Source organism: Cupressus sempervirens, chromosome 10 (genome assembly GCF_028749045.1).
Source record: "Cupressus sempervirens isolate cs-2001-9-10 chromosome 10, ASM2874904v1, whole genome shotgun sequence".
NCBI classification, from domain to species: Eukaryota; Viridiplantae; Streptophyta; class Pinopsida; order Cupressales; family Cupressaceae; genus Cupressus; species Cupressus sempervirens.
Genome location: NC_143127.1, coordinates 506599640 through 506611928, shown reverse-complemented (window position 1 = coordinate 506611928; position 12289 = coordinate 506599640). Strand labels below are relative to the sequence as shown.

The following is a 12289-nucleotide window of genomic DNA, read 5'->3' as shown; positions in this document are numbered from 1 at the left end:
GCATTTTTAAAGAGTATCCTTTTTCGGGTTTTGCCATTGACTTGAAAGCAGGGATGAGAGAATAGAAGATCGTAGGGTGGGGGAAACAAGAAGATTTCCATGCTCCATATAAGGGAAGGCGTGGAAGGAAGGAAGGAGACAAAGCAGAAGGGAGGCGACGATTCAGATTAGGTGAGAAGGATGTCGATTGCAGGAGCAGAAAAGTTCGCACACCGTATATTCATGCAATTGATTCAATTAATCCTATAGTTTTAGATTACGGTAAAAGCAGGTTTTGAAGGGACCCCGAAACCCTTTTACAAAAAGTAGAAGATAAAGCAATAAAGTCCAACCAGGTAATAGAAACCTTCAACAAACTGAAGCACAGAATCAAAATCAGGTTTTATAGGGACTTGAAACCACAAGAAAAGTCCAAGAACAAACTAACTAGGTTTTACAGGGACTTGGAACCACAAACAGTCAAAACGAAAGAAACCAAAAACCAGGACTAGAGACTCCAACCAGCAACCAGAACAGACATAAACTAAACCAGGGAACCCGACCCAGAGCCACTATTGCAGCTCCAAGATCATTTTAGCAGCTTCCTTACCAATTGCAGCAGTCTCTTGAATGGTGTCAGCAGCCGAAGCAGTAGCAACTTTCATTGCACTCTTCCTCGAGCTCTGCCTTGTTCTTTTGCTCGGACCCTCAGCCGAAGTGATAACTTCATTAGCCCTTTTGCCCAGGCTTGCAGCGGCCGCACAAATACTCGAGGTGACCTGTTCCATCTTAGTGCCACTCTCCTTGATAAGCATTCTGAGGTTCTACTCATAGTTGTTAAGTTTATTAGGGATGTCTCCCATCTGCCCTTCCAGTTGGCTAAGTTTGACATTGATAGTATCTAGGTTATGTTGAAGACTTTCAACCTTTTTCTTCAAGCCCATCATTTCATTGTAGATCCAGGAATCTACTTTGAGCATGGTGTCAGCTTTATCCTTCGCAGAATGCAGGAAGGAGAGCATGGTATCCCTTTGCAATGAGTCGCTATCATCTTCAGCAATTCCTTGTGGGGGGGAACGGGCATTGTCATTGTTTTCCTCCATTTCCATTTGATCCTCCTTACGAACCCGACAGAGTCTTCTATGTGAGCAGAGTCCTTTTTTTCTTCCTCTATCCCCTTGACAGGAGAAGCAGTCTTAGCCGTATGGTCCTCCTTTCTCTTCTCTACAAGGTTCTCAACAGTATTATCTTCCTCTTTATCACCCCCACTAGAAATAGCCTGGTTACCCTCATTAACAGATTTACTCTGTTCAGAATTACCATCACTATTGGCTTCCTCTTTCCCTTTTTCATTATTACCTTCAGTCTTCGGGTACTCGTCGAGATTAGAGCTTAAATCCCCGGCGTCAGTATCTTCGTCAACCTCAGGGTTAATATTCTCACAGGTTTCCGATTTCTCGGTCTCAGACTCGTCATCCTCGTGGTTTTGAGAAGCTGAGGGTTTCAAATTCAGGGCTTTATCTTTACCCTTAACAGAGTCACCCTTATTACTCTTAATGGAGTCCTCCTTGTCCTTAGAGGGAGTGGAGGCTATGTGTTTATTTTTACAATACCTCTCGATAAGAAGAATCAGCCCTTCATGTAAAATGGGTTTGGACTCCTCCTTCTTATGAGCTTCTAAACTATGAAGTAAAGAAAACCTCAGAAAGAAGGGGAAAGATATTCTATCTTTATGTCTGAAATGATTTAAAAAAACAAAGTGGCATTTATGAACTCTTTTACTTCTTCCATCAAGTATGAAATACTCACGGATACAACAAAGAACATCCCTCTAGATCTCTTTTATCTGATGCACATCGAAGAAATCACCTCTTTTCCAATTGCTTCTCCTCGTCTTCCGTTTTCGGAAACTTTTTGTAGGCTGCATTTGAAATACTGGTTTGCTAGGTGAATTTTATGCCCGCTGTGGAGAGCCCCGTGATCTTTGCTATAAAATCCTCCGTGAGTTTCACAGTAACACCATGGAGAGTAACTTTGTCATTGGACCAGTTCTTAAAGAAAGCCGTAGTGATGTGTGGCTTAAAACCATTGAGTCGCTCCAAATAACAGGTCACATTTCCTTTCTGCAGAATTTTCCATACATTCTCACGAGCCTTCTAGGCATCACAGTTCTTTGGTTCTTGCTTGCGTGGTTCGCCCCCCATCTGCTTGAGAACGCATTAACGCCAGAGTAACCAGACGCAGACAGAGAAAGGGTTAAAATGAAAACTGTTTTTCGTCCCATCAAAAGAGACTCCCTTTTTCGGAGATACGTGCTAAACCCACATCGCATTCATTTGAGTGTACTTCCTTGGGGAAGAAAATCTGGCAATAATATGCTCACTCCACGAAATCATTAACTTTCTAATCTTCACAAATCTTTCCCACTTGCGCATGGATGGCTTCATAATGAATAATTGCTTTGAGATCAACTTGGTTAGTTAATACATCAGTCCACCTCACCTTTTGCCCCGATAGGACTGCGTAGTTGGCAATCCAATCAGCAACACCGTTGGCCTCCCGAAAGGTATGGGATATGACAACTTTTTCAAATTTTTGAATAAGGTATTTGATCTCCTTGATTGTGGCCTCTATCGACCATGAGATAGCACTTTTATTATTTAGGATATTCACAATATTTAGAGAGTCACCTTCCAACCATAAATTCGGACATCCCAAATCCACGACAATTTTCATAGTATAAAGGGCAGCCGTTGCTTCAGCAATGTGACTATTAGTCTTGCCTATGGGGATTGCTATAGCATCTTTAACATTTCCTCTATGATCTCTCAACACACCTCCACAACCCGCACTTCCCGGGTTGCCCTTAGCAGCACCATCAAAGTTTCCTTTAATCCAACCATAAGGGGGGGAGCTCCAAGTGATGGTCAATCTTGGGTTATCAGTTTGAATTTTAGGATTTTTGGAATGCATTGGATTATCAACAGGAAAGGTTTTATCAGGGTTCTTTAGAGATCTGAAATTCTCCTTCAAAGCTCTAATAATATTCTGACCAAGCACCCATCCAGGAACCTCTCTATTTCTAAAAATTCTATTATTTCTGTCTTTCCAAATACCCCACCAAAGATGAGGAAGAGTAATTTTCCATAGGAATTGAACATCAACATTCTTAGAAGGGCATTGCCAGCTTTTAAAAGAAGATTCCACATTGTTATGATGAACCCAGGTCAAATTCCAATACATAAGGATCTCAGTCCAGACTTGCTGGGTATAAGAGCAGTTCAGAAACAGGTGGTCTCTATCTTCAAATCCATTCTTGCATAAAATACACCTATTCACCAAATTTATACCTCTTTTCTGCAAATTATCAAGGGTCAGAATTTTATTTTGAAGCAGGACCCAAAAGAAGATGTTAATTTTAGGAATGAGACCCTTAGTCCAAGCCTGCGCCCAAAAGGGAAGATTTTCCTTCTCCTTAGAAACAAAGAAAGAAGAAACTTTGAATTGCCTAGTAGGATCAGCATACCAAATAATCTCATCCTCAAAAGAAGGATGGAGAGAAACAACATTGAGAGAAACTTGGATGTGATTGAAGCATTGATCAATGTCCTTCAAGTTCACCCAAGAGTCATTCTGCCAGTAATGACTAACAAAAGTGCCATATCTTTGCTTGCATAAGTGAACATGTGTCATATCTTGAACATCTTCAATTAGGGGGTGATCCTTAAGCCAGACATCTTCCCAAAATCTCACCCTAATCCCATTACCAATTTTCCAAGAGCACCCTTCAAGAATTTTCTTTGTTCCCTGCACAGCTCCCCAAATGGAGGAAGGATAGCAACATCAGAAGAAGAGAAGAAATCAGGAAGAGAAACAGAATTAAGAAAGTACTTGTGTTTCCAAATGGTACTCCACTCTTTGTTTTCATGAAAGACACGCCATCCTTGTTTAGCTAGAAGAGCTTTATTCATGCTTCTGATCTTCCGGATGCCCAATCCACCTTCCCTGACCGGTTTACAAACTTGGTCCCAAGCAATTAAAGGCATTCTCTTTTTTTCCTTTGCACCAGTCCATAAAAAATTCCTTTGAATATTGTCAATAGCCTCAGCAAATTTAGTGGGGATTTTAAAAAGACTTAAAGCATAAGTAGGTATACTTTGGAGAGAAGCTTTAAGAAGAGTTAATTTTCCAGCCTGGCTTAAAAGGTTCCCTTTCCAACCAGCCAACTTCTTGCTGAATTTGTTAATGAGGTCTTCCCAGAAGGAATCCAGAGCCTTCAAGCCTAAAGGAAGACCCAGATAGGAAGAAGGTAAAGACCCTATAGAACAACCAAGGATTTTGGCAATTTTATGTTGTCTAAGAATAGTGGTATTGAGAAAAAACACAGCACTTTTATTCTAGTTAACCAGTTGGCTTGAGGCAGAAGAATAAAGATTAATTGCTTGCTTCAAATTTCTGGCTTCCCTGACTTCAGATTTCCCCAAAAAGATGGTATCATCAACAAATTGGCCATGAGAACATATAAGAGGATGGGAAGAGGGTTGTAATCCCTTAATAACTCCTTTATGCACCAGATCCCCAATGTACCTCCCCAAACAATCAGCCATAATAACAAAGAGGATGGGGGATAAAGGGTCCCCTTGTCTCAATCTCCGAGAGGGATTAAAAAAATGAGAAGAACTACCATTAACCAGAACAGCAATAGAAGAAGTAGAGATCAACTGATGAATCAGTCCAACAACCTTGTTGTCAAAGCCAAAGGTAATCAAAATGTTTGAGAGAAAAGACCAATCAACTCTATCATAAGCCTTAGCAACATCCACTTTCATTACAAAACCTTGATTGTTAGAACAAGATAAGGAATGAATATTCTCATGAGCAGAAATCACAGAATTGAGGATTTGTCTACCTGGAGTGAAGCCATTTTGTTGGTCAGCAATGATCAAAGGGGTCACTAGAAGCAATCTAGAAGTAAGCACTTTGGATATAATTTTATAGAAAGAATTACAAAGGCTGATCGGCCTGAACTGATCAGGTGACTCAGCTCCAATTTTCTTAGGAATCAAGCAGAAGAAGGTGGAATTGACTTCCTTAAGCATTTGTTTTGCCCCAAAGAATTCCTTTACCGCATCACAAACATCTTTTCCAACAAGTTTCCAAAGTTTCTGAAAGAAAAACATGGGAAAGCCATCAGGACCAGGGGCTTTTTCTCCTCCTAGAGAGCTAACAGCTTTGAAAATCTCATCATTCTTAGGAATTGAGCTTAACAATTTGTTTTGATCCTTTGAAACCAGAGTGGGGATCACTCTAAGGAATTTTGCCTGGTGTTCCATATTGATGTTGGGGTCCGCTGTCATAAGACCAGAGAAAAAAGTCACCATCTCATCCATGATGTCCTTATCCTCCTCAATCTTCAAATCTCCCTTAGTAAGATGTGAGATATGAGATTTGGCTCTATGCTTCAGTGTGGATAGATGGAAAAATTTGGTATTGTTATCTCCTTTAGTCAACCATATCAATCTTGATCTTTGCCTCCAATAGATCTCTTCTTTAGTAATGATGTCATGGTATTGAGTCAGCTTTTCATTTTCTTCTAAAAGAAGGTCTGGGGAATATCCCTCCTTCTGAATTATATCCTGGATTTTTTGGATATCCTCTTTCAATATAGATTTATCCTCAAAAATGTTTCCAAAGCATCTTTTGTTCCAAATTTTGACTTTTTTTGTTGACATTTTTAAGTTTAGAAGTCACTCTGAAGAGAGCAGTACCATCAATTTTGATGTTCCACCATTCTTCCATTTTTCTTTCAAACTGAGGGTGCTGCATCCACATCTTCTCAAATCTAAAAGGAAAATTCATCTTAGGACTAATCTTATTAGCAGTGAAAATAAGAGGGAAGTGATCAGAACCAATTTTCTGGTGGGCTTCCAACTTGCAGATGAAATATTTTGTCCAATTAGGAGAGATAAGAGCACGATCAAGCCTTGCCTGAATACAATCATTGCCAACTCTCTTATTACTCCAAGTGAACTGAATGCCTTGAAGATCCATGTCCATTAGGCCCTCTTTGTTTATAAACTCCCTAAGGTCCATTCTTCCTTCGAGCTGGGTTGCATTACCTCCCATTTTTTCATGGTCATAAAGAGGGACATTGAAGTCTCCCATGATAATCCACCTACCAGAGTAATCTATACTTTTAAAATTGGATATAGAGTCCCAAACCTTCTTCCTTTGGCTTTTCGTGTTGGGAGCATAAATATTCACAATATACCAGTCCTCTTTTTGATCAGCACTAGTAATTTTAGCAATCATAAAGTATTTACTAGCCCTCAAAATAGTCCCAGCAAAGCAATTTTTTTTCCATAGCATCAGGGTTCCCCCTGAAGCACCTTCTGAACTACTAGCATTAATAGAGTAATTTTTAAAAGCTTTTATCTGCTCTGCTTTCTCTTTGTTCATCTTAGTTTCCTGAGGCAGAAGAAAATCAGGTTTCTGTTCTCTAACAAAATTCCTAACAACATCTAGTTTATGGTAACTATTCAGCCCCCTAATATTCTAGGTGATAATTTTCATTTCCATGTTTTAGGGGTATAATCCAGAATAGTTGCTTGACAACCATCAGCAATATTCTGCAAGCTTTCTAACTCCCTGGTTTTCTTAGAAGATTTCCTTCCACGTCTATCCGAAGACCCAACATCTGGTTTCACCTTGGACTGCTGATCTATTTTTCTCCCAGGTTTTACCGGGGTTGAAGCTTTGGGATTCACTTTAGTATGCAATTCTAATTTACTGCTTCGAGTCTCGACCCCCTTTATGTTATTCTTATTTTCAGCCCTTTTCCTTGAATTTAATTTAAGCTTTGAGATTACTCCATCTTCTTTGACAGCTTCTAGGACAGGAGGGTCCTTAAAAAGGGTATCCTGGGAAAGTAAAAGGGCAAAAACCTCCATCTCCCTGGGCTGAGTTACATCATCCTCTCTATGAGCTCCATATTCAGCCAAGACTTCTCCTTCCTCAAGCTCTATCATCTCATCAAGATTACTCCATTTATCCTCCTTTTGATAAAGAACAATTTGCTTTGATAAATCCGGCAGGTTATCTATACCTCGTTCAGGCAAGATGGGATCAAGTTGAGATCCATTCACTTCTTTTTTAGAGTTTATGTTCTTCGTCTTAGGCACGAGCCTAGTCCCATCCTCAAGAAGAAGCTTAGAGACAATATCCACAACAACTGGTGGAGCTATTGGGTTCTCAGTCTCTTTCTTCTCTTTGAGATGAACGTCTTTAGGTTTCCAAACCTTCTTTTGCTGAACCTTAGTCTTTTTCACTTCCTTCTCACTACTCAAGTGGGTTTTACTCTTGGAGGGGCAGTTTTTAACCAAATGACCCTGTTTCTTACAAGCATAACAAGCATTAGGAAGATCTTCAAAAATGATTACTTGAGTTTTCTTACCAAGCTTAGAGATTAAATCCACCTTTTCAGGGAGATGATTCAGATCCGCCACCTTTACATATAGTCTAGCACTCTGGAGTTTGGATCTGGTCGTAGTAGCATTATCCAAAGCCACCAGTTCACCAAAGGAACTGGCTATACCCTTAAAAATATCTTCATGCTAGAATTCGAGAGGGAGTCCAGGAAGTCTAGCCCAAATCGGGGTAGAAAGGAAAAAGGAATCTGATAAAACCATATTAGGCTCCCATTTTTTGATTGTAAGAGAACATTTTCCAAAAGACCAGGGACCTCCACAGAGAACCAGATTCATATCTTCCTTACAGTTAAAAATAAACAGAAAGAAACCATTCCGCATGGGAGCAATGTCCACCTCCCCGCGAATAGCCCATTTCCTCTTAACCATTTTCCTTAGAGAATCAAGATCTGGTCTTGCCCCCAAAAATTTGCCCACCAGCGTGAAATCCATGGAGGAAATAGAGAAATCCACTAAGGGGTCAGGGATAAAGACTTGGAACTCACCTTTCTCCCAACTAGTCTTAGAAGTCACTGGCGGGAAAGAAGATTTGCCAGTTGGTTTCCTGCCGAAAAGTGAAGACCAGGTCTTCTGTTCTGAGGACCTTACCTTTTCTCCAACAGAGGAATTAACTTTATTAGATTCCACATAATCTTTCTTTTCCTCTTTGTCCTGACCCGACACACGAGAAGCAAAGGCAGAATCCAAGGGCGGGTCACGGACCCCACAAAAAGTGTCTGAAACATGTCCAGACTTACCATCATCCCCAACCGCCACGGAACTCGATCCAGCATTCTTCCCAGGTGCCCCCACAGTTCCTCCAGGGTCTGTACCTCCTGCCAGGTTCTCCCTAACTAGTTTCCCTCCTGCAAGCGAGCCTGCTAATTCAAGAACTGTTAGAGCGCCCAGTAATCCTATAGTTAATTAAATGATTAATTCAAAATCCAACCCATTCAAGGGGTACACATGGCAAAACTAAATTAATTAATTTAATGATTAATTCTATTTTCTCTCACCCAACACGGGGGACAAATCAATATCAACCAATGGGAAATAAGAATAGAGCTCACATGGATCACTAAAACTTTTCTATTTCCACCATCCAATTTGCCTTCGCAATCTTGACTGTTAATCTTGTCATGTTGCACAAATATTTGAAACGGACTTTGTCTCTTTGTCTCAATATTTGAAACCATTTATCAAACTCTGATTGAACCTTGGCTACCTAACTGTATCCCCTGCCATCGGGAAAAATCTATAAATAGGAAGCCATTCTTAGAGAAAATCATCCATTATCATCTGTTGTCATTTTAATAAAAGGAGAATGTAATGGCTATTTTTCCCTTTTGAGTTTAAAAATAAGATTAGAGTTCTAAAAACAGGACAACAGATTATTCTAATTACTATAATTGCTTTATAGTTTTTGAACAGAATAATTAAATAACAGATATACACTAAAGCATGTTTTCAACAATCTCAGTAAGATTATAGAACGAGAAGTCAAATCTAATCTAATTCTTCAATTTTATTTTATACGAACAGCTATATTGAAATAAAATGCAAAATGGAAAGGAACTTACTGAGCAGTTAGAAATGACTGTAACTGGAGCATTATACTTTTCTTCGGTTAGGGGAAAAGGTATCATGAGGGCGTTTATGCTCACAACCATGGATCAATTCTTATCCTCCCTTGCACACTTCTAGCTGAAGTTGGCCCAGCCCTCCGCAAGGAATGGGGAATGACTAGGAACAAGTCTTCTGAGAACTAGCATAAGAGTCCTACACCCTGTCTGCCACACCCTTCAACTTCTGTTGTCTTGGTATGACACCTAACTAGAGGCGTATCGGGAATCTTAGGACTGACCAACACTGGATTAGTGCACCTTGGCCAAGGATTTCATAACTATGAGGTCAGCCTCTCACCTCATCCCACTTGCGCCCTGGCCCTGTGATGATATGGTTTACCATGAATAGAATTTCCTCTAATACTTGAGATATATGATTCAGCTTCTCTGTGTACCTGCTGAAGGCCTTCAGCTTACCGGTAAGTTTCTAAGGTTCTTCTCAAGCATTAGGGATCTATAGAACATTAGCTTGCATCATGGGTGAGTTAGAATCTAATTGATTAAGAATCTTTGAACTTGAGACTGACCATAATTTTAAAATGGATGTTACACAGTTTTTGTATGAAAGATGAAGTTGTTTACTGTTTTCCTCGGCACATTAAATCTTCTCAGCTGGTATACAACAGCCTTGAAGAAACATATCTATCAGAACTTCTGGTGCTACATGTTCAGCCTTGAGACCCCAAGAAGTGCTTTAGTTCAATTGATCTACACAATCTTGTTACCAGGCCCTTTGTTTGAGCACTAAAGGTTACTACTAACTTAGAGATAAGAGGGCAAGGTTTTAATTGCAAATCTGTGTGTATTGTCCTGTTGGACAGAGTAGTAGATGCTACAGTCCTCAACCATCCTGATTCGTTGTAATTTGGGCGTCTTTAAATTGTGTACCCAAATCTGCAATTATCCCAAGTCAAAGAAGAAAGATGCCATTTTGGCCCAACAGCTTCTCAAGACAAACTCCTTTTAAACCTTTCACAGAAAAGCTTGGATGGAAGAAAGTGTTTGGTGAAAGTACAAACTGTCCTTGAGAAAGAATGTAAGAAAAACTTTATTTGTTCTGGACAGACTACAGAGAAGTATGATTTTTTTTGTGAACATCAGCTATTTGAGCAAAACTTTATTTGTTCTGAACAGATTACAGACAAGTAGAATTTTTTTGCGAACATCAGCTATACGAGGTACATCTATATATTGTTTCTTTCTTTTATCATCCATATCAAAAATCGTATAAGATTCTAAGAGTTCTTTATAAAAAATATAGCAGTAAGCAATCCTACTTGGACCTCTGCAGAATTACAACTCGTCGCTTGAAACTAAATTTAAGAATTTTAACCTTGTTTGAGAGCAAAAGTGGATAATGTGTATGGACTTGAAGTAGGTTGAGATAGAATGCTGCAAATGCCTCAGATGGAGACATTTGTTCAGCTATTGATGACCTTATGCAAATTCCTTGTTTGTTTTCTTATTCATGCATGCTAACTTCCACCAAGCTCAACGTTGCTTGAGGAGAATAAAATTCAGACAAGAAAGACACCGAATGGGTTAATGATGGTGTACAAGCCTGCTCAAGTTACTCCAAATCCCTTCTCTCCAAAAACAGTAATGACTTTTGTTTTTCTTTTCACGGAGAAGATGTGACTACCTTCCATCTTGTTCCTACCACCTTCGGTGATGATGAAATACAAGATGAATGGAAACCGTTTATACTTTTCCTTCATCATCACATGATGCCATCCTAGCAGCAATGAAATCTCTGCTGTTTGATGCAGTGACTTGGCACTATAAATCTGCCAGTCCTCATTGTTCTTAGTGGGAGGGTATCCACGGCATCTGCAATGTTCTTGAGGAACTAATAATTGTTAATCAAGCGGCTTCCTTGCCAGCTCCCAAATTTTAATTTAATTCCAATTAATCATCTTTTGGGGGTTCAAAGATGACGACCCGTTAGTGTTACATAGATACATGACAAATGAATTTAACCTGATCAAGAATATGATAGGCATATGATTGAATGAAATTTATGATTATCACAAGGGTGGAAGTGAAAAAATTAAAGAAATAATGGCATAAATAATTATTAATACAAGGGCGGAAGTGAAAAAACTAAAGAAATAAGGCATAAATAATTATTAATAGTTAATAATAATTCAGTTGAGTTCTCAAAATTATAGAGGTGAGTATATAAATATAAGTATGCACTTATATTCTTCCATAATTTTTTAACCCACATTACATGCTCATATACATGTGATTAATTATGGCCAAACACTTTGCCCATAATTAATCACTTATATATGGACATGCAAAAATATGGATAAATTCATATTATGGACATATGTACACACTTAATTATATACATACATGTATACTCTAAATCTAAGGTGAACTAAGATCAAGGATAACAAAAGGATATGCAATTAATGTTAACAATTAGAGTGTGACAAATAGGTTATTCCGGCTAGGTGCAAGTCAGTACCATACTTATTACTAACTTTACAACAGAGAGATGTTCAACAACACTTCCTTAAGGCCCCTAGCCTACCAGGTTACACTATTCCTCGACTAGTCAGCCTTACCAGTTTCAAAGATCTTGTTCCTATTCATCATATCACACCTTATCCCTCTTTCCCAGTGATACCTTTTCCCTCCTCTTGGGGGCTGTAGCGGTCCTGCCAGCACTTTGCCAAAACAACCGTGGTCAGTCTGTCAATCATAGCATAGTAATCTCAGCAAAATACATAATGCAAAACAACAATTACATGTATCTCAGACTTGCCTGATCATAAAAGATAATATAAAACCGATTATAACCCCATTAAATAATCATCATGGTTCCCTTTCCACTCGCTGCACAAAACATTAACTCCTCAAATCTCGGTTTTCTATTTCCTGTATTTGGCAGGGAAAGGGCTACTTAGTTATTTTGTCAGACATGTGTCCTCCTGTTTCTGGAATAAGAACAAAAGATACAACCCTTTCCTGTGAATTGGGTATGCGTGCACTTACCTTGGCTTTGGGTGAAATCCGTTTCACAGCTACAAAGAAAGCATTTGATAGATCTTTAGAAGCTGAAGATGATCCTGTTTATTTGGAGCCTGATGCTCGTGAAGGCATGCTCCAATCTGGTGGAAATCTTGTCATTAAGCTTCTTGAATGTGAAGAAAGCCAGGGTATTACTATTAACTCTCAAATTGCAGCATAATTTATATCTATGCAATT

General features: G+C 39.2%; 1 protein-coding gene across 2 annotated transcripts in view; it reads left to right on the top strand.

The window, feature by feature from the left end:
- Positions 1-12289, top strand: part of LOC149534886 (FtsJ-like methyltransferase family protein) — a 56612-nt gene that overhangs the window by 43799 nt on the left and 524 nt on the right. For both annotated transcript variants that reach the window (XM_089802936.1, XM_089802935.1), the window contains exon 5: positions 11973-12240. In XM_089802936.1, the coding sequence (XP_089659062.1) occupies positions 11973-12240 (268 nt within the window). The remainder of the gene's footprint in view (positions 1-11972; positions 12241-12289) is intronic.